This window comes from Fusarium redolens, assembly GCF_020744475.1.
Source record: "Fusarium redolens strain MPI-CAGE-AT-0023 chromosome Unknown BKA55scaffold_4, whole genome shotgun sequence".
Classification (NCBI taxonomy): Eukaryota; Fungi; Ascomycota; class Sordariomycetes; order Hypocreales; family Nectriaceae; genus Fusarium; species Fusarium redolens.
In genome coordinates, this window is record NW_025763667.1 from 1721154 (window position 1) to 1740649 (window position 19496).

The 19496-nt window shown below is 49.5% G+C and overlaps 5 protein-coding genes and 1 non-coding gene across 6 annotated transcripts; 3 read left to right on the plus strand and 3 right to left on the minus strand.

Annotated features, from left to right (window-relative positions):
- Nucleotides 1-864: 864 nt before the first annotated feature.
- BKA55DRAFT_673002 (uncharacterized protein) lies at nucleotides 865-3577 on the plus strand (the record flags this gene model as incomplete). The annotated part of the gene is made up of 7 exons (XM_046198014.1): nucleotides 865-1268; nucleotides 1325-1414; nucleotides 1468-1981; nucleotides 2031-2159; nucleotides 2216-2623; nucleotides 2669-2736; nucleotides 2884-3577. The coding sequence occupies exons 1-7, from the start codon at nucleotides 1216-1218 to the stop codon at nucleotides 3575-3577; spliced, it is 1956 nt and encodes a 651-aa protein (XP_046053116.1). The 5' UTR covers nucleotides 865-1215.
- Nucleotides 3578-4714: 1137 nt separating this feature from the next.
- Nucleotides 4715-7625, minus strand: BKA55DRAFT_504852 (armadillo-type protein; the record flags this gene model as incomplete). The annotated part of the gene is made up of 5 exons (XM_046187132.1): nucleotides 4715-4901; nucleotides 4952-5060; nucleotides 5110-7381; nucleotides 7435-7493; nucleotides 7577-7625. 5 exons carry the CDS (start codon nucleotides 7623-7625, stop codon nucleotides 4715-4717), a joined length of 2676 nt encoding a protein of 891 aa, XP_046053117.1.
- A 464-nt stretch (nucleotides 7626-8089) lies between these two features.
- On the plus strand, nucleotides 8090-8627 carry BKA55DRAFT_560784 (uncharacterized protein). The gene has a single exon (XM_046192115.1). The coding sequence runs from the start codon at nucleotides 8337-8339 to the stop codon at nucleotides 8586-8588; it is 252 nt and encodes an 83-aa protein (XP_046053118.1). The 5' UTR covers nucleotides 8090-8336; the 3' UTR covers nucleotides 8589-8627.
- Nucleotides 8628-10960: 2333 nt separating this feature from the next.
- Nucleotides 10961-12661, minus strand: BKA55DRAFT_591410 (uncharacterized protein; the record flags this gene model as incomplete). Its single annotated transcript, XM_046195240.1, has 3 exons — nucleotides 10961-11161; nucleotides 11210-11973; nucleotides 12025-12661. The coding sequence occupies 3 exons, from the start codon at nucleotides 12659-12661 to the stop codon at nucleotides 10961-10963; spliced, it is 1602 nt and encodes a 533-aa protein (XP_046053119.1).
- A 2046-nt stretch (nucleotides 12662-14707) lies between these two features.
- BKA55DRAFT_t75 lies at nucleotides 14708-14802 on the plus strand. The gene has a single exon. It is a non-coding gene; the product is annotated as a tRNA-Ile (tRNA).
- A 1627-nt stretch (nucleotides 14803-16429) lies between these two features.
- BKA55DRAFT_503510 (phosphofructokinase-domain-containing protein) lies at nucleotides 16430-18891 on the minus strand (the record flags this gene model as incomplete). Its single annotated transcript, XM_046187013.1, has 3 exons — nucleotides 16430-17596; nucleotides 17653-18123; nucleotides 18178-18891. The coding sequence occupies 3 exons, from the start codon at nucleotides 18889-18891 to the stop codon at nucleotides 16430-16432; spliced, it is 2352 nt and encodes a 783-aa protein (XP_046053120.1).
- Nucleotides 18892-19496: the final 605 nt, after the last annotated feature.

Below are 19496 nucleotides of genomic sequence, written 5' to 3' on the forward strand. Positions count from 1 at the left end.
AGAAACGGCCCCTCCCGTCATCCCTGTCCCTTGCATCGCCGTTCCTTGGCCAATCATGGTTCATCCATTCGTCTCGTAACTGCCTCGAGGTCTCTTAGACGCGGTTGCAAAAGCAAGCAAACAAGCAAGAATGTCCCCCCCTTCGCCCAGTCTCAACATGCAAGTATTGCTTATGTCGTAGAAGGTGAAGCCCCTACCAGCCAGGCATCCATATCATCCCCCAGGGCCTCCCCTCGTCATTATCGTTTTCATCGTCTCTCGTCATAATATTTCGAGTTTTGCGCAACCTGTCTTCCTCTCCATATTTGATCATCGGGTGCGTGTAGCCAAGCAACGCCAAAGTCTTCACCCATGTTAGAGGCGCTAACATAAACACCACGCAGAGTTCCAGACGCTCTCTCCCCCCCCCCCCCCAGTTCATCCTAACCAATGTCGTTGTGATGCCCGCTCGTCGAGGTCGTTCCAAGCCTCCCCCAGTGGTTTCTTGTGCCTGCTTTTGGTCTCCTCGCCCCAGCTTGTACTAAGCAACTCTCAAGGAGGAACTGCAAACTTATAAGGCTACGACGCGGATGCCACGGAGCTGATGCCCACTAACTGCAGATCAACGCTTCCTTGCCGATCAGCTGTGCGCGGTCAATCTGATCGGGTAGTTCAATACCATAACACCCTCGTCTTATGAGCCAATCGCCTCACCTGATCTGCCTATCCTTCGATCTCCACCAGGCATACCTTATTACCTTCTGCTCTCCTGATCATAAGCGCTTGCAGAGTATTCCTACCTAAGCGACCTATCTGTACTTCTTTGAATGGTGGAAGTGAAGCACAGCGCTTCGTGCTGACCCGCTACTACACATTGCTTGTTGCTGGCGGGACAGCGCTGCGTACCTGGGCTGTCTACTTGTCGCCCTGTAGCCAATCTCCCGCTCCCGCTCCCTCTACCCATCCGTCTCGATTCCAGCAAATACGTCGACACTAAATCTAATCCAGTTTTCAAGGCACAAGGGTTCAGTTACACTAGGATACGGGACACGATTGGTACGCAACAGCATCAGCCATTGGCGTTTACAGTACAGTACATTTCGTCGTTCGATTGTCTTTCCGTAACCTTGCTTGTTGCAGCACCAGCACCTGGTTCCGGCGCACACCTTGTTATCTACTAGAGCTCTTGTAACTGCCATCGTTTATTGGTATTTTGCGACTGGTCGAAGGGGAAACATGGAACCCTTCATCCCGATCGTCAAACGACGAGCTTCAATTGCTTGTCGCCGGTAGATGAGCCTGCCTCGTGTCTTATGCATACCTATTTTCTGATTCTATGCTCTAGATGCCGGCGGATGAGGAGCAAATGTGTCCACGATCGTGGCCAGCCTCCCTGTAAGGCTTGTTTAGACACCGGGATTAAGGAAGGCGGATGGTAAGCTTCCCTGATAATGTGTCTGAAGCTTATCTGAATTTTTTGTACAACAGCGTGTTCACGCCGCGAGGCCAACCGGATTATGATCGCTGCCACCGGCGTCCACGCGTTGCTCGCAGAAGGACGGCCAAGACGACTCGACAGGATCCAGGAGGAGTACGACGTGAGAGTGCTGATGCTCCTACGAGAGCCCCAGGTACATTGAGTGATGGATGGGAAAACCTGCCTCCACTACCAGAAATCATCGATGGCATAAACCAGTTCACACGACATTACTTTCAACTTGGTTTTATTCCCAAAGAGCAATTTCCCCAGCGTCTGCTCAAAGATCACACGGCAGTCAGCGTCTTTCTCGTTGTCAGTATTCTTAGCATCTCAGCTCGCCTCAGCCGTCCTCTATCGAGGCGGTATGGATCCGGCATAAAGGCATCCGAGTTTTTCATGGAGCGGGCCACAGACATTGCACTCGGCGAGATATTCCCGGCCAAAAATACATTGGAGAACTGCCAGGCCTTTTATCTTCTTAGCATCGCACAACAAGGGAATGGACTTAAAGATGAGAGCCATGTACGTGTAGAAGACGACCTGAATAACCGCTCCACTACTAACTTGATAGACGAGCATGGGCCTTGCTCTTCGAATCGCATCAGCGATCAAGCTGCATTTGGAACATACTTATGCTTATGAGAATTCGAACCCTACACCTGATGCCATAATTCTTCGCGAATCCGCACGCAGGACTCTGGTACGTCATGCCAACCAAACAAACGTTAGTCATATGGCTGAATAGAATGTTCTCAGTGGATGTTGCATAGTCAGGATCAGCTACACTCATGCTCTTCCTCGCCCATCTCTCTCGCGGCTTCGGATATCGACGCCCTACTCCCCTGTGATGAAGATGGCTTTGCCAATGGGCGAGAGCCTCCTTTGCGAGCCGCTCTTGGCGGGACTCCACGTGCTATCAAGGACCCAAGCCTGGTCAATGATCCAAACCGGTCTCTTTTCGGGACTCTCATTCAAGCACACGGATTCTGGGGCGTAAGCACACGGGACGCAGTCAACTATACTCCCAATTCTTATCCATGGGACCCGGAGAGCAAGTTTGTCAGAGTCTCCAAAAAGCTTGATCAGTGGGAAAGGAGCTTGCCTCCAAGCCATCAATGGAGTAGTGATAGACTGTCCGAGTACAGGGCCAAAGCACAGGATCTAGTACGCTACCCCCTTTTGTAACAAACCGAACCACTGACAACTCAGGCATATCTCGGAGTCACAATGATTCCACGCCTTTGCAACATCGTTCTTCGTCGCCCATACTTGGAGTAGTAAGTTCAGATAACCAACACACAATCCAAGTCTAATATGTCGTAGTATCCTGCTATTGAAAACGAGATATACCCTGTATATTGATTCTTTTCATTTTATCCAGTTCTCAACGTCACGCATGACGGGCATATGATGTTCCAACGCAGCCTGGATATCCTGATGGAATGCAAAGAGGTCTGGCCTCTTGCTTCTCGTTGGGTCGACGCCTTAAAGCGCTTTGCTCAAGATCCCAACAGCTCATTTAGAAGCGAAAATGGGATGGCGGATGGCAAAGACCCAATCCATAATCCAATAACTCACCTTCCTGCGACCACGCCGATATCATCTGGCGCGTCGCCTGCTTCGTCCTTGTACACCCGACAAAGTAATTCTCTTGCTCCAGGCTCCATTGCTCTGCAGCTTTCATCCCCAAACGATATCTCCGTCTCCCTATCTACGACTCATATTATTCCCTCTCATTTTTCCCCACCTCAAATCCAACAACAGCCACAGATACATCAGCTGCAGATTCATTCCCATCCTCACCAACCGCCACTATCGGTAATACCACAGCAGCAGGCCTTCGTCCCACCTCAGCCTCAGCCTCAGCTCTACATGAGTACTGATAATATTGCCAACTTTGACATGGTCCTGGGAGCCTTTAGCCCCAATGCTGTCCAGGCTTATCCAATAGCATCGCAGGGCAACCCTCCGTTAGCAACCAGCATCCCAACGGCTATGGACATCACCGGTGGGCCACTAAACCCTCCTCCAGATGGCTTTTTAGACGAGCTGAATTATTATTCATACGGGTCCCAGGACTGGATACCGACAAGCAATGTGTTCGACGGCTATAAGTAATTTCTCTTGCCACTGTTGGGATCCAATGCTTGCGACCGTCACGCTGAACAGACGGGGCAGGAATCAATAAGATGGTGCACTTTTTACAGGATATGTTAGTCAAAATTACTCAATATCCGTTCATATTCCTTGCACTTCAAATTAAAGCAACATTCAAAATCATGGAGATCATTGCTCACGTATGAAACGGACTCTTCCCATCATTGTGGGCAATAACGGAAAATAGATGTGCCTCTGGTGCAGCCGCGTGGTTATGTCGCATTTGGCGTTTCCTTGTTACTTTATTTAATAATCAAGACATAGTATGAGATCTGAAATATGAAATGTGAATTCCACCGTGATTGAAACCCGCATCCGACGAACAGATCCAGGCTACTACTGGTGTCAAGTCTTCATTCATTTTGTAGTAATTGCTACGTAGCCATTATCGGGCTTAGATTCATCAGCACGAGATAGCATTTCACAACATCTTGCAAGTGTCTTTGAGTTCATTGTATGAAAGCCAACGATTGTTTGACTATCGACAGCTACAGACGAGCTCACTTGATACTCTAGTCCGAAGGTTTCATTTCAACGTGTCTTCGCTCAACTCTAAGGGTCCCCTACACACTCCGAATTTTCAATCCATTCCTCAAGAATCCCACCAAGTTCCACAAAGGTGGTTTGTCCGAGTACGCCGTCCTAAGCCTTCCCTAACACTTGAAAGGGAATCCAAGACAGACTCCATGGGCCGTAACAACCAGGGTTGTAAAAGCAGAACAAAAAAGAGTAACAAACCGGCCGCCTTGACTCCCTATCCTCTACATGAATTTTGGGCCGCCGCCGCTTTTCGTCCTCGCAGGGCATACATGACTTCTCTATTCCATCATTGCATCAGAATAAATAAAACAAAATGGGCTGTGTAGTGTAGTGTAGTGTAGTGTTGTGATATGATAGGGGAATGAATACATCATGTAGCGATGGATATGCCAGGTGAAGCGTCATAAGGGGGTATTTGAATTACTGTAGTGTCGTATGGGGTCTATATACATGCAAGGGTCGTGGGGATCGTGCTATGACTGGGGAAGGGGAAGGGAGCATTTGATTTATGGCGGCGATCGCTCGCCTTGAATTTGAGATATGAGTCTGAGTGCCAGATCAGTTGGCCATGACGGCCTGAGAGCCACCTAGTTGGCGCTTAACCTGCTCGCGGGCCCAGCGGGCGGTCTCGATAGTTCGGGGCTGGAATTCCCGGTTGGTCTTGGTCTCCTTGATCATAACAGTGAGCCATTCTTGGCGGAAAGCCTCAACCAGTTGGCCGTCGGGGTAAGCATCAGCAAGGTCGCTGTTTGAGTTAGCATAGTTCGTGCGAATTGCTGGGCCAGAATAGCTTACCCGATAACGCCCATAGAAGCCCGCATCAAGGATTCGCTTCGATTCATATCACTAGCGATGATGCTGAGGGCGTTGAAGATGAGAGGGACGTATTGCTGGAGAGCTTGTGCTATGACGTGTCAGTAACGATTGCATATCAGACGGATAGGGCGACATACTCTTCTCGCTGACCTTCATGGCGCCAATAATCCCACCCCAAGCATCCATAATACCCTCACGGAGGGAGACAACATAGTCGTACATCTCGTAGGGGCCCTCAGGAGAAGCGGTAACAGTTGTAGCTTGCTCGAGAACCTGGGCAACCACGGACAGATAAGTCTCGAAGTGGCCACCGATGGCACCAGCAATGTCGCCAAAGCATTGCAGGATAGCAGGCTTAAATTGGTTGGCCAGAGTGGTACTCTGCGGCTGGTTAGATATGTCAAGACATACAAATAGGGGGATACATACCCTGAGGTTGTTGAGGAGGTAGTTCATGAAGTTATCGCAGTAAGGTTGGCTGCGCTCACCCAGAGATCGAGTAATGTCGCTGACCAGACCAATAGCCATGGAGCAGAGACTGGGCTCGTCCTGGTTTCCGAGGGCGTTGTACAGAAATGGGGCAAAGGCATCCATGTACTTGACGAAATCCTCCTCCATAGCAGTGGAAAGGGCGCTGATGGTAGCGAAAACGGCATCAGGAACGCTAGACTTTCCACCGACGCTGTTGAGGATCTGAAGAAGGATTTGCATGATGCGATCACCCTGAGGAATGATCTCCTTGTCAAGGCGAGAAATGATGGCCTGGAGGACAGTGCACAGGCTGTTCTGCATCTCCTCAAGAGTGATCTTGTCCTCGACACTAACGACCTGGTTCTGGAGAGGAACAGTCTCTTCGAGTCTCTTAATGATTACATCGGAGAGAGAGGCAACAGGCTGCAGGCTTTCGGAAGCAGCGTTCTGCACAAAAACGTTGAGAACCTCGTAAGCAGCAGTTCGCACTGAGGTTTCGGTTTCTGTGCGAGCAGTAACGTCAAGCAGGGAGCTGACGGCATTGTTGAAGTGGGGTGTGATAGCGTTCGAAGACGCGCCGAGATCACCAGCAAAACGCTCAGCCAAGTTCATAAGGGCCCAACAGCATGAGGGCGCCATCTTGGCGCTGCTGAGAAGACCCTTGAAGAGCGACTCAATCAAAGTGGGGAGTTGTGTCTGAGGGTCAATGGCCTCGGAGCATGCCTCCGTGATTCTGCCCAAGGCATAAGCGGTCGAGTCCTTGACGTGCAGGGACTGGTCATCCATCATGGTAATGAGGATAGGCAGAGCCTGCTTGACGATAGGGTCCAAGACCTTCTCGTCAGGACCCTCCATGATAGCACCGAAAGCAGACACAGCAGCATCTCGGTTATGCCAGTCCTCGTGACGCAGGTTACCCTCAACAAACTGAAGGACAGGAGTGATGATCGTAGCACCAACGGCCTGAGCGTACAGCTGCAGACACTGATAAGCAGCGCGGGACAGGTTGTACTCGTCGTCGGTGGCGTCCTCGTCCTGCTTGGTGAGGAGAAGCAGGAGAACCGGTACGACTTCGTTGGCAGCAACGCGAGCAAAGTTGTAGAAAGGGCGCATCTGGTCAGAGCTCTCTACTTGGGCGTTGTCATCCTCGATGGAAATCTCCTCTTCGCAAACGGTACTCCAGAACTCAACAGCCAGCTTCGCGACATCCTCGTCATCGGACTTCATGCCAAGAATAGTGAGACCAAACAAGGCCTTCTCCATATAGAATCGCATGTTCTCGTAGTAAAGGGCCATGATTCGGTTGAGGCAGCCAAAGGCGCCCTGTTGTATCCTTGAGTCGTCGGCTTGTGTGGCCTCGCAGACGACCTGCATAATGTAGTTTCGCTCGCCCTCGTGCTTAAAGTTATTGCCGACAAATTCGAGCGAGTCACCAAGGGCGGTGATCGCAGCGAGACGAACCTCGATGTTCGTTTCCTCCTTTCGGGCTCCTTGCACGACAGCAGTCAGAATAGCATTTGAGTGTGTTACCAAAGCCCCGCGCAGTTCAGCATCTTGGCTCTCGCAGATGTAGCCGATGGTGGTCAAAGAAGACTGCTTCTGGTGGTCGGCACCCTCGCTCACATTCTTGACAAGGAAAGGTAGCAGATCGTTCCACTGGCCACGGGGCAACTCGATAGCGGCAATAGAAGAAATAACCTGGGCGGCGGCAGTACCAGCCTGGGTGTTGGAAGAGTTGAGAGTCTGGAGAGTGAGCTCCTTGACCCTGTTCTTGGTCTCGTCATCTGTTTGCTGAAGCCATTTTGCTTGCAATTCCTGGTGACGAGCAAAGTCTCGGGTTGTGAAGGCGTTCTTGAGTGCGATACCGGCAGCAGCTCTAATAGAGCCATCGGCAGAGTCGTTTGCTAACTCTTGTACGAGGGTTGCGAGGTATAGGGGCTAATGAATCGTCAGCTATCATTCGAGCAGAGGGAGGATCAGGGGTGCCATACAAAGTTGCTCTCCGCGGCTTGGGTAAGTTGCTGCTCGGCAGCATTTCGCAGGTTCGCATCTGATAAAAGTTAGCATTCGTTCATTTCACTCGCAGATAAATGCCACAGATTCAATCGGCGGGGGAGGGCGCGGGATACTGACCAGGCGACAGCGAATTTGCGAGCACCTGGTTTATCTCTGAGCTCGACATTTTTGCGATTTAAGAACGTCTCGTCATGCGGTTTCGGGAGGTATCAATAATGAGCGAGGCGCAGAAAGGCGTAAATGTGTGAGAATGAAGAAGAAGAAGGAAAAAATAGAGCCTTTGGTTAGGCGCACGTGTCGATAAGTTTGGCAGATGGAAGAGAGAACTGTTCTGGATGAGGCGGAGAGGCGGGGGTTTTTTCCCACGACGGGGGGGCTCAGGCCAGGAGAGGAAAAGAACGGGTATGAGGGTCGAACGAGCTTGGCGGGCCAAAAACCGATGGGACGGGGCCTTGTTTGATTTGATGGGCTTTGAGATGCTTGATTGGTAGCAAAGCGGTGGTGAAAGAAGAGACAGTCCTGACTTTTTAGACAAAAGAAGCGTTGATATTTTACGGCTTGAGGTTACAGAGGAGAAAAAGTTAACCTCTTGGATCGAAGGTTTGATGATGACAATCGGCAGCCCGCTCCTACCTTTGAAGTCGCTACCGCCACTTACTTCGACACTGTATCGCACTGTGCAGGGGTGATCTATGAGAGGCGGTTATTTTTTACCAGCTAGCAGCAACGTTCGGTGCCTGACTTGAGATTCAGGGAAGTGCAATAGATATGCAGGTATGGATATTAACTAGTAGGCTGTAGTTATCAATGAGAGGGAGAATCGCAGCGATGAGAGGACTGTGGATGTTGATTCATCACCTATGATGTCTACCTACTGATGCGTCACAGCCCTGAGCCTCACTGTGACTACCGGGTTTATCTATGCATGTATATAGGATTCTTCACACCGACGGCCATGCCCTTTTTTGCTGCGGGACCTTGCGGCAAACGCCATTATGCTTTTCTGGCTGGTGCGATTATATCTGCCGCAGGTTTCGTTTTTGTTTTGTTTATTATGAGACGATACATGAGACTCTGGGCTGCTTTTGGGGTGGCCGTTGCTGCTTATGCACGCTATCGCTTGTCTTGATTCAGGTTTACGTGGGCTGTTATTAGTCCAACGTGTAGAGCCTCCACTATGAACGCAAAACTCATAACCTGCTTTCATTACTAACAGGCGGGAAGAACTTCGCTTAATCTGTAGCCGCACTGTACGCCCTTCATACAGTGCCCCGCGGTGAAGAAATTCACACAGGCTTTTGCACAGTGTTAATCAAGAGCAAATGCCCATAAGCTGCAACCTGCCTGAACCCGACTCGGCAAGCAAGGTATCTCCCTCCAGGGCTCAAGTACCGTAAGGTTCACATGAAAGCCCAGGCAAAGCAAATGCCATTCAGGGACAACAGGGCCCTGACTACCTCAGGTGGCAGATTAAAGTTGGGCATAGCACAAAACTCATCCCTTTAGTAGTGAATAGTTACTACTAAGGATATTCATTTTATATTTGAAATTATCACCACATTTAGCTCACACATAACATGACCCAACCCCTTTCCCTTCTCATTTTTTCTTTTCTTCTGTTTGTGTTGATTTCTTTTCAAAGTAAATAGTTCCACTCTTCCACGGCAACCAACGCCGCCAGCCTTGCCACGCTGGGTAACTCATTTATTATCCAGTTCCACGGCGGATGCGGTTTGGGCCGCTATCAAAATGAAGCTGACTTGTCAGATTGAGGGCCGATGTTCGCTTCGTCTTGGGGTTTGGATCTTCCATGTGTTTCCAGGGGTCCAGTCTGGGGAAAATTCGTTACTCAGGCCCTGCTCCCGCTTTTAGCGACTCACAGGCCATGAGAGCACTGACAAACCGTTCCACGATACAACCCAGTCTTTCTTATGGCCCGTTTCTCTTTGTGTTTTATCCTGCCGGTCTCCTTGTTCTTATCAATACTTTGGTTTCGATCCTTACATAGCTAAACCTCAAAACCTCCTTGTCTTCAAACGTCTGTGCCCTTCCTTGATAGCGCATCGAGGAACACAAGGTCCACAGGCAGCAACTTGCGAATCAAATAACTAAGCCGTAAGTTGAAGTGGACGCATTTGGGCTCCTTCTTACACAGACAGCACAAAACTGGTGAATTGACAGGGTCTTAAGCTGCCTTGCTTAGTTCCCTTTCATCTCTCCTCTGTTGTTGAAGGGATTAGTAAGGCTTTCAGCTTCAGCTTTATGCTCTGGGATGTCACATTGCCAGTGGAGCATATCTTTGAACAGAGTATTCAAGATACATAACTACAAGTCTTGCAAGTCTTGCTAAAACATCCTTTGTTCTCATAATTAAGGTACTAACTAATAGACATGACTACTCCAGGAGTCCAGCCCAGAAGCTTAAGTAAATACATTGCAATCTTTCCTTTATTTCCATCCAAGTATGTTCGAGATTACAAGTAATTTCTAAACAACTTATATGTTCGCACTTTAAGTCTTAGGCCTAGTACAATAAGACTTATTTATGCTTAACCTTGGGAGTGTAATACATAGAAACAAGACAAGAATGACAACAGGTCTCTATTCTGTGTTTTTCCTCAACCTGAGCCCTAGCCACGTACCAAGAAAGGAATCTCCATTCTCGTTTGCGAGAAGCGACAGACTGGGCAGTCTAGCAGCCGTTTAAAAGCCTTCACAGAGCGCCCTACAACACAAGTCTTACAGGGTTGAATCAAGGAACTCAAGGTCACATCAGGTATTCGATCTGGCCGGGATAACAAGGCAATTACATCTCGTTGTCCAGGGTCAAATACCGGTGAGGTGGTATTGAGAAACACCGATTACTCGTTCATTACTCGACATCTATACATGCCGGAGGAAGAGAAATCCTTAACAACTTAGCTCGCGATGAAGAACCGTTTGGTCACTAATAGGTTAGGATCAACTCCCATGAGTAAAAAGAGTTGAAACTTATCATCTTTATTTCAGGCTTTGTCAAGTCTGAGATCCATGTTGGTCAGACGTGGGTCTCGTAGAATGCCCCTCCATCGAGGGGTAGGCAGCGGGATGTCCGAAGACCATGAGGTCACCAGTCCCATCAGTCAGCCCTTCAATCACGAGACTTCTTCTTCTTCTTCTTACTCATCTACCTCCAAAGAAGCATCGTAGCGAGGATGTATATGGGCGCTTATTGAAAAACTTGTCGTTATTTATTTCTTGTCATAAGTCGTAATTATGCGTATCAACCAAGCATCTACATACATCCATTCAATCCCATACCAACTCATATCGTTTCATCCGCTGTATATGATTGATTTCGTAAGTTCGTACAACCAAAAGTTGCCCAATATGAAACATGATTCACGATACCAGTACATGTCTGTAGTTGCTTAAGAAAGGGTATCCATTACCCCCAAAAAAGAAAACCTCTGCTGTCCTTCGAAAGGTGACCATGAATGAGAACGCCAGTAAAAAGCAGACTTAACGCAGGTAGCCTCGGGGTGGGCGGGTGTCATAAAACGTCTCACGTTCCGTCACCTCGTCCCAACGAGGGTGGCTGTGTCGGTGACGATCGCGCTCATAGTCGAACTGGTATTCTCTTTCATACTCGAGTTCTCTCGCGCGCTGCTTTCGAGATCGTCGGATCTCATCGGAAACGTCAACTAGGCGAAGAACGTCGTCCTACAATTGTCAGCATTTGGTCGTTGTGATTCCGGGGTGAAAACTTACGTATTTAAGATAGTCCATGATGTAGTAGAACTCCTTGGTCTCCTCATATTCATATCCAGAGCTCTCTATAGCTTCACGTAGAACGAGATCCTTGGTGATCTCGGTCCACATGTCCTTGGGTGGTGGAGGAGCAGGTCGAGAACGGGTTTCGCGTGTTCGTTCGATATCAATTTCCCTCTCGCGGTCGTAAATGGAAACATTAACACGGTCACGAGTATCCGGGGGTGAGGGGTCTTTGAGGATAGGCTTTGGCGAAGGCGCAGGAGCAGGTAAGGGAGCGCCATCCCTCTCAGGAATGAATTTACTCTTCCTGGAACCACTGTACCTCGTCCAGTTCGTCTCGGTACTTCCACCGCCGACTCCATCCATGCGGATGCGTTCAGTGCCCGGAGGAACATCAACGAGTGTCCAGTCCTTGGTAGCACCGCCCCAGGCTTCACCCATTCGGCCGCGAGAGTCAATCTTGCTGGTAAGATAGTCGCCTTCTTCGTCCACAGCACTGGGTGTCGGCAGAGGAGCAGCTGAATGGGCTCGACGCCGGGTCGTCTCGGACTCGCGTCGAACCACAAGTTCGTCATCGCGGTAGTCGGATCGTCGTTCCCGACTTTGAGAACGAGTGCGCGATGTGCGAGTGACATCCACTTCGGTTCTGTTCTTTGACAAAGAAATATCGATATCTGTCTCACGCTCTCGGACTCGGGAAGGAGCACGAGGCTGAGGCTTTGGCTGGGGAGGAGGAGTAGGGGGTCTAGCTTTGATCATGCCTGCAACCGTTAGAGTTTTGAATCGTTTGGCTAGAGCTTCAGTGTGCTTACCATGGTCGATATCTCGGTAGTGGGTGATAACCTCTCGCTCGATTGTTGGTCCGCGGATAGTCTGAGGCGGAGGAGGTGGAGGAGAAGGTTTGGGAACCGGAGGGGGCGAAGGAGCCCTCTCGCGCTCAATGATACGAGTGCGAATGCGCTCCCGCTCCTCAACTGGAGGGGCGGGCGGAGGAGAAGGCGACCTTGGTCGCTCAACGTATCTGACAACACGGGCGGGCGAAGGAGCTCGCCTGGGAGGTGGTTGAGAGGGTTCTCTGACTCGCTCTCGCTCGTAAACTCTGGTTCGAGAACGCTCATGGTCATGGTCGTGCGAGTGATGGCTGCTGGGTGAAATGCTGCGTGGCCTTCGAATGATGCGTTCCTCTCGAACACGAACTGGGCTGGGACTTCTGGGTCGGTGTCGGTCGATGGTCTCTACTTGACGCTGGCGCAAGACCATGGGACCAGCTTCTGTCCGGCGAGTATCTTCTCGCAAAAAGGCGGGTGTACGAGATTCCTCGCGCGGGGGAGGGCTGATGGTGACGGTGCGACGACGATAGTCGACTTCATCAAGCCCCTCCGGAGCTGAACGTCGAGGAGCAGGGTAGTAGTCCCTTTCCTCGAACTCAGTAGCCCTTACACGGGACATTGTGGTGTAATGAAGTGCTGTTTTCTGTAGATGTGTAGATACCGGTGCTGATTTTGGTGCACTTTTGAGGGCGCCAACTCAATTAAACAGGCTGTTCGTTGCGACAAAGAGTGCAAAAAGGGTATGTCGTCACACTTTAAGCAAGGTGGGGTTCCAGCGACGAGCCTCAGACTTGGTGAGGTCTTGTTACGAGCCAAGCGAGAAGCAAAGCTGCAAGCTACAAACCCAAAAGAATGCAATGTTTTTGAGGTGATAAGAGAGGAGGAGAAAAGCAATAGCCAAGAGAAATGGAAGAGAAAGGAAAAAAAGAGTTTATGAGCGTCAGGTGGGTTTAATGGCGCGCAAGCCGCAAAGCGCCGCAAGAATCAGGCCCCAGACGACCAAGGACGGAGCATGGAACCAAAGCAGAACGTCGTCATCCGACAGCAATAATGAGAGGGAACCCCCCGCCAACAATAGGGTGTCAGCCGTGACCTTGACCTTACTCTAGTTAATGGAGGGGCTGGGCATGGGCGGGCAGTGCTGGGCTGCTTGAGCAAAGTGAAAGTTGCTCCCAGAGACCTGACCTGGTAAGCTGTTGCAGTAGGCAAAAGCGGGCCCGGACTGCCCCAAGGTTAGGTACAAGATTGATGATGGTGGCAGCGGTCCGCAACGGGAGAACTAACATAAACGGTGATCTTTTCGCCTGTTGCACTTTCGTCGAATAGTATGTAGCAAGTCTGATCGAACCTTTATCCAACGTTGATCGTAAATTCGACAACCTCAAAGGAATCTTGCTTGGTTGTGGACATAAACGACTGACCACAATAGACAGACAGTATACCCATCCAATGATCCATCAAGTACCGGAGGTAAGTCAGTCTGCCTGCCTTACGACCCCAAACACGATGAGTCTACCATGGCGGCCCAATGAGACGGGGCCTTCACCCACGCGAAGCATTCAGGTGGAGGGTCAAGCGCAGCCAGGAAGGACATGAGACCTACCAGCCTGACAAACTCTACTCGGAAATTGTCTCTGCCCAAGGCCCCATCCACGATAGTCCTTTCTTCCTGTTATAGAGTTCATCACCGTTACCTCTTATGATTCTGGGCATTCGTTGGGCCTGATTTTGTACATATCTGTCGATTCGTGTTTGCTCTGCCCTTTCTTTGACGAGAACAAAAGCTCGTTTGTTTGGCATCCATGCTGGCTGTGGTGTGGAGATCTACTGACGCAATAGTGCAGCAGCTCACCCCGGCATCTTCTGGTTCTTGGCCCCAGTGCATTGCGAGATGGGAGCCAGAACAGGGCTCTCAGAATGCCCCCTGCGGCGCCACGAGTCCATATCAGCGAATAACATGTTGACTCGAGATGCAACTCGGTGATGTCGACAAAGAAGGTACAGATGTTGCTTCTGGTCGACAAGATAACAGTTGTGCTGGGCAATGCGAATGCTGCAAGTCTATCTCTGTCACATAGAGTTGCATGCAAATCATTGCCCTTGTGATCGGCGATGGAGTCCAAGTCGTTATTCCGCTCAGTTGGGCATTGAATCTCAAAACGAGTGGTCCAGTCATTGACTAGGACTGGGGTCTCAAAGAACTACTCAAGATCCTTGAGAAACATCATACCAAACTTCCAAAGCCACACTGAGGGCCCAACGAGGCGTCGAGCTTGAACCCCATAAGCCGCTATCCTCAGCTGTCAGTTCCTTATCGAAGCCCTTTGAATCGCTGAGGCATCAATGCTGAGCATCTGCCGTCCTTCCATGGTTCCATGGCTGTCTGTCACATGTGACGTGCTGCACAGACCAGGCAAGTTTGCGTGCCAGGCAGGGTTCATTAACTGGGCAGAGTTGGGTTGGATTCGTCTAGATTGTTCTCTTGAAACTTGATGTTTCGAGGAAATAGAATATTGGAAGGTCTACTCTCTTCAAGTTCTTTTAACGGAGTAATTCATCAGGCTTTATGCCAAGCATTTGGTGACAGCAAAGCCTTTCAGGAGTCCCTCTCTCTAACTCAGGAACATAGACTCGGCTATGGAACCCACAGATATCGAATTGGACGGCTTCCGTAGCTCAGTTGGTTAGAGCGTCGTACTAATACTTCATTCCGAGTATCCGGTAATGCGAAGGTCTCAGGTTCAAGCCCTGGCGGGAGCAATCCCAGTGCCTTCCGATTCGTATTTTTAATTCTCTGGTGTCTTTTTTGATGGATGAAGTTTTATTTTTGCTACCTTCGTTCTTGTATCCGTATGTGTAGGTTATTTACTTGCATTGAGCGGGCCAAGTCCTGTTCAAGTTCAACTTGCACCAGTATATTCATTAAGTTATTACTTTGTCCATTTCTCTGTTTTGGTGTTTGAATGATTGATGCTTTTAAATGACAAGGAGTCTTGCTTGGTGCAATTTGATCTCGATCTACTAACCATGACGCATCGAAAGTGCAAACAGGATAAGCCGCTTAAGGGGTTTAATGAACATAACCTTTATCCATACTATCAGTTTGTAGCCAAAAGAAAGGGACCTACATACATTCAATTAAATAAAAGACAACGCTGCTTTAGACGCTGTCTGTCTAAGTCTAAGTTAGTGGTAATTCTTGAACTGTCACATTGTCCTTTAGAAGTGCAAACATCAAGGTCTACCTCTATAGGAAACCAGATTAATAAGATAAATCTTGCACTTCTAAAAATCGGTGTTTATGGCTGTATATTAAGCTTCTCATAGTCTCAGTCTTTATGTCGATATTGTTAATACAAAGAAAACTTAAATCCTTGGAGTTTTTGTGCTAGGGATGCAGGTCCATCATTAGATCGAGCTCTTAACATCTTGTATGGAATGTCCCCAGAGCCGCATATTAACAATAAACCACAGGGACACATCCATCCAACATGAGGATGTCAATGGTAGATTATTCGATTTCAACATACTACGAAGATCTAAAAACAACCTTCAGGAGTACTCTCAGATCCCCTTTAACCAGAACTTACCCTGAACCAGATACATTAAATCATGAACATATTGTAACTGCCTGGATTATCCTAAATAAACACCGCAAGGACAAATATATCGAGAATCCAATAGCCATTTTTCAGGTAAAGGTAGTGTTGATGGGATTTCCCGGGCATTATAAACAAGTCTCTACTTGGTATCTTTACTAGTTGGACGAACCACTTCACACTTAATTCTTCTCCATATCCCCTCCGAACGATAAAAGGGTAACACCTAAAGAAGAAAGGACGCATTCGCGCAATATGTTAGTTGTTTCTGAGATCCTGCCTCTCATAAGTCGTCTAGATGCATCGACAGCATCTCATTGTGAAGTATCTCAATTGGCAGCATCTCACACAAGCGTAGGCATTTCGCCGACCGCTTGAATACGAACATACCAGCTACTTCTTATCGACTTCAACTATATTGAGAGTACTCTTGGGGCTTGTAGATTTAATTAGAACACAGGCCCTCATCTATTACGTTGATGCTGAGGTCAAGCCCTGAAATGAGACATCCACAAGCACATGAAGACGTGGTATTTAGTGTATGTCTTTATTGAGTAGTCCTTCCCCTGTGCTGTTTCTGCTACTTATCCAAGAAAGTACTACAAATGGAGAGCGATATGAGCAGAGCATATGAACAAGATTGTGGTTGAAGACCAACGTAGAAGATAATTGCTTGAACGCCTAAAACTGATTTCATTCATACTGAGCTATCATTAAGAATAAAGGTGAGAGAAAAGTGAAGTAACGTCAATCTGAAAATGTTCTTATAGCCAAATAACGACGCCCCCCTACAGACCACGTTTTGTGTCCTTTGCGATCAACCCTGTCAAGCTCTTCTCCGGCTTAGGGTAATCAGGACGGCCCGCCAGCATGTCCACTACCTCTGACAGGCCCAGCCAGTGGGCAGTCGCAGGTCTTCGGTTGGGCCAATCTGTACCGTGCTCCTCTAGCTCTTCCATTGGGTTGAACACGACCTCGGAGCCCTGGATACCAATGACAGAGGCACTCTTGGGGTCCTTCTTAACGTGGTTGTGAGCGTTGCGTCCAAAGCCCTCAAGATGCTGAATGCACTTGATAGCCAGACGAACAGCTCGGCAACGATCCATAGCAGAAGGCACACCACCCTGCTGGACGTGACCAGGAATACTCTCTCGGCTCTCGAACCGGTCGTGAGCCTCCTCTCGGATGATGTCCGCAATGAGCTTAGCATTGTAGACCTTGCTGGACTTCTCGTTTACAAGAATCAGACGTCCAGCACGGGACTGGCCCTTATCCTTCTTGAAAACCTCCTTGAGATGGTTAACATCGGAGTTGAGCATCTCAAGAGAGATACCTTCCTCAGGGATGTAGACAGCAGAGGCACCAACGTCAAGACCAGCCAGGGTAGCGATGTAGCCTGAGCGACCACCCTGAGTCTCAATAACAAAGACACGGCGGCGGGTAGCGGACGCTGACTGCTTGATCTTGTCACAGTAGTTGACAAGCTCGTTCAAACAGGTATCTGAGCCCAGAGAATACTCGGTTCCGGGAACGTTGTTGGAGATGGTAGCCGGGAGAATGACCATGGGGATGCACAGAGAGGGGTAGTCCTTCCTGGCCTTGCGCATTTGAGAAACGGAGTGGAAGGCCTCGAAACCACCAACAAGGAATAGAGCATCAAAGTGGTGCTCTTCGATCAAGTTGGCAATCAACTCCATACCAGACTCGCCAGGAAGCTCTCGATTTGTACCAATCTCGGAACCACCCTTGCTTGCCCAGCCGTCAACCTCGAGCCAGTCGAATGGGCGAACAGCGCCAATAGGCTTGTCATCGTGGTGTCGTGCAAATCCAGCGAAACCGTTGTGAATAGCCAGAGGCTCGTGGCCCTTAGAAAGACAGTACGCAACAGCAGCACGTACTGCAGCGTTCATGCCACCAGCAGGGGCACCAACATTGATGAAGCCAATTCGCATGCGCTAAGCAGTCAATTGTTAGTAGGAGCAATAATATTCAGATTTGACACTAGACTTACATCCTTCTCAGGCAACTTAGAATCGTCAACCATGACGTTCGTGGTCAACATATAAGAGCCCCATTGGTCGGCGAACTCGGCGTCACGAAGAGACATGGCCTTCTCGAAGTCTTTGGCATCAACAGCCTTGGCGAGTTCTTTGGTCTCAGCAACAGCTTGCATCAAAGGCTTGCGGACAATCTTGTTCTCGTTAATAGCGATGAAAGGAGTCTCGGTCTCTGGTGTGGCTTCGAGGACAGCCTTGACGGCTTCAACACCCTGCAGGGTAGCCAACATTCGGTCGTAGGCGACGGCAGTACCGCCTCGTTGGACGTGACCGAGGGTGGTAATACGTGTATCGAGAGCAAGACCGCCCTCGCTCTTGTCGGCTAGGATGTCCTTGATTTCTTCGGCGCCGATCTTGTTGCCGTCCTTGTCGCGGGCACCTTCAGCGACAATGACAATGGTCTTGCGCTTTCCAAGGTCTCGATGCTGTAAGTCATTAGCGCCTGTGGTTGAGAGTTATTGTCTGCGCATCAAACTTACCCTTCTCACCACGATCTTCATATCTTCCTGCCAATCATGCTCACGAGGTCTTTCAGGAATAAAGACAAAGTCTGCACCAGTTGCGACACCGGCCATAAGGGCCAGCCAACCACAATGTCGGCCCATGACTTCGACGACGAAAGCGCGGGAGTGTGAAGAAGCAGTCGCTTCGACGTAATCGACCATCTCGCAAATACGGGCAAGTGCTGAGTAGCAACCAATGGTCGCATCGGTTCCTGTGAGATCATTGTCGATAGATCCGACGAGACCGACAATGTTGAGATGCTTATAAGGTGCTATTTGTTCTGTAGATAGCTCGCCCTTGGAAACGAGCTCTTCCAGCAGAGAAGGCCACTCAGCTCGGAACTTGTCAGCACCAGTCAAGGAGCCGTCACCACCGCAGATGATCAGAGCATCAATGCCAGAAAGAACCATGTTCTTAGCGGCCGTTAACCGACCAGGGCGCTCGTAGAAAGCCATGCATCGAGCAGTACCAATAAGTGTACCACCCTCAGAGAGGTAGCCTCTGACGTCGTTCCACTGCATCTGTCGGATGAAGTCGCCTCCCTGCACCAAACCCTCATATCCCTCGTAGACGCAGAAGGCGTCGCAACCCATGTGAAGGGACATGCGCACAACAGCTCGGACAGCAGCGTTCATGCCTGGGGAGTCACCTCCCGAGGTCATGACGGCGATCTTCTTCTTGGGAGCCATTTCTGCGAATTCGAAAGACAGAGAGAACGCTTAGGGGTAATCAGTCGATTCAAGGTTTGCCGGAACCAGGTTGAAGTAAGTTTAAGATATTGCGTAGCCGTCCGGAGAAAGGAAAAAACGCGGCGGGGCAGATAGTGTAGCTCTAAAAGGGTATATGATGAGAAACAAAAGCCCAACAATTGGGGAGAGCACGATACTTACAGGAAAATAAGGAGAAGAGAAGAGAAGCGCCGGCTTCAACGGATGATATTGATAGAATATGGTCTCACCAGGTTTTCTGTGAAGAGAAAAGGGGAAATTATTATGGCGCCAGCTTCATGGTCCGGGCAGCAGTCGGTCGGTGACGCAGCTGGAGGTCAGGATAAGTACCTACAGTAGCGAGGGGCAGCACAAGGAAGCCAAGAACCGACTGACGAAGTGGAGGGTATGATGTGTGAAGAAAGAGCTCTTATCGCTTATCGGCCCGCGCGGGGGGAGATTTTGGTCTCTTTTGGGTGCGAGTCTTCACCCAAGGTGAACTTTTAGCTGGCTCAGGTGGGTTATGATGTTACGATTCGTAAGGTGAATTATTAGCACTCACCTCACTTTGGAGCCTCTTGTTCCTC

Coding starts and splice junctions, on each gene's coding strand:
- BKA55DRAFT_560784 (XM_046192115.1), top strand. CDS start 8,337: ATGCGTCACAGCCCTGAGCCTCACTGTGACTACCGGGTTTATCTATGC.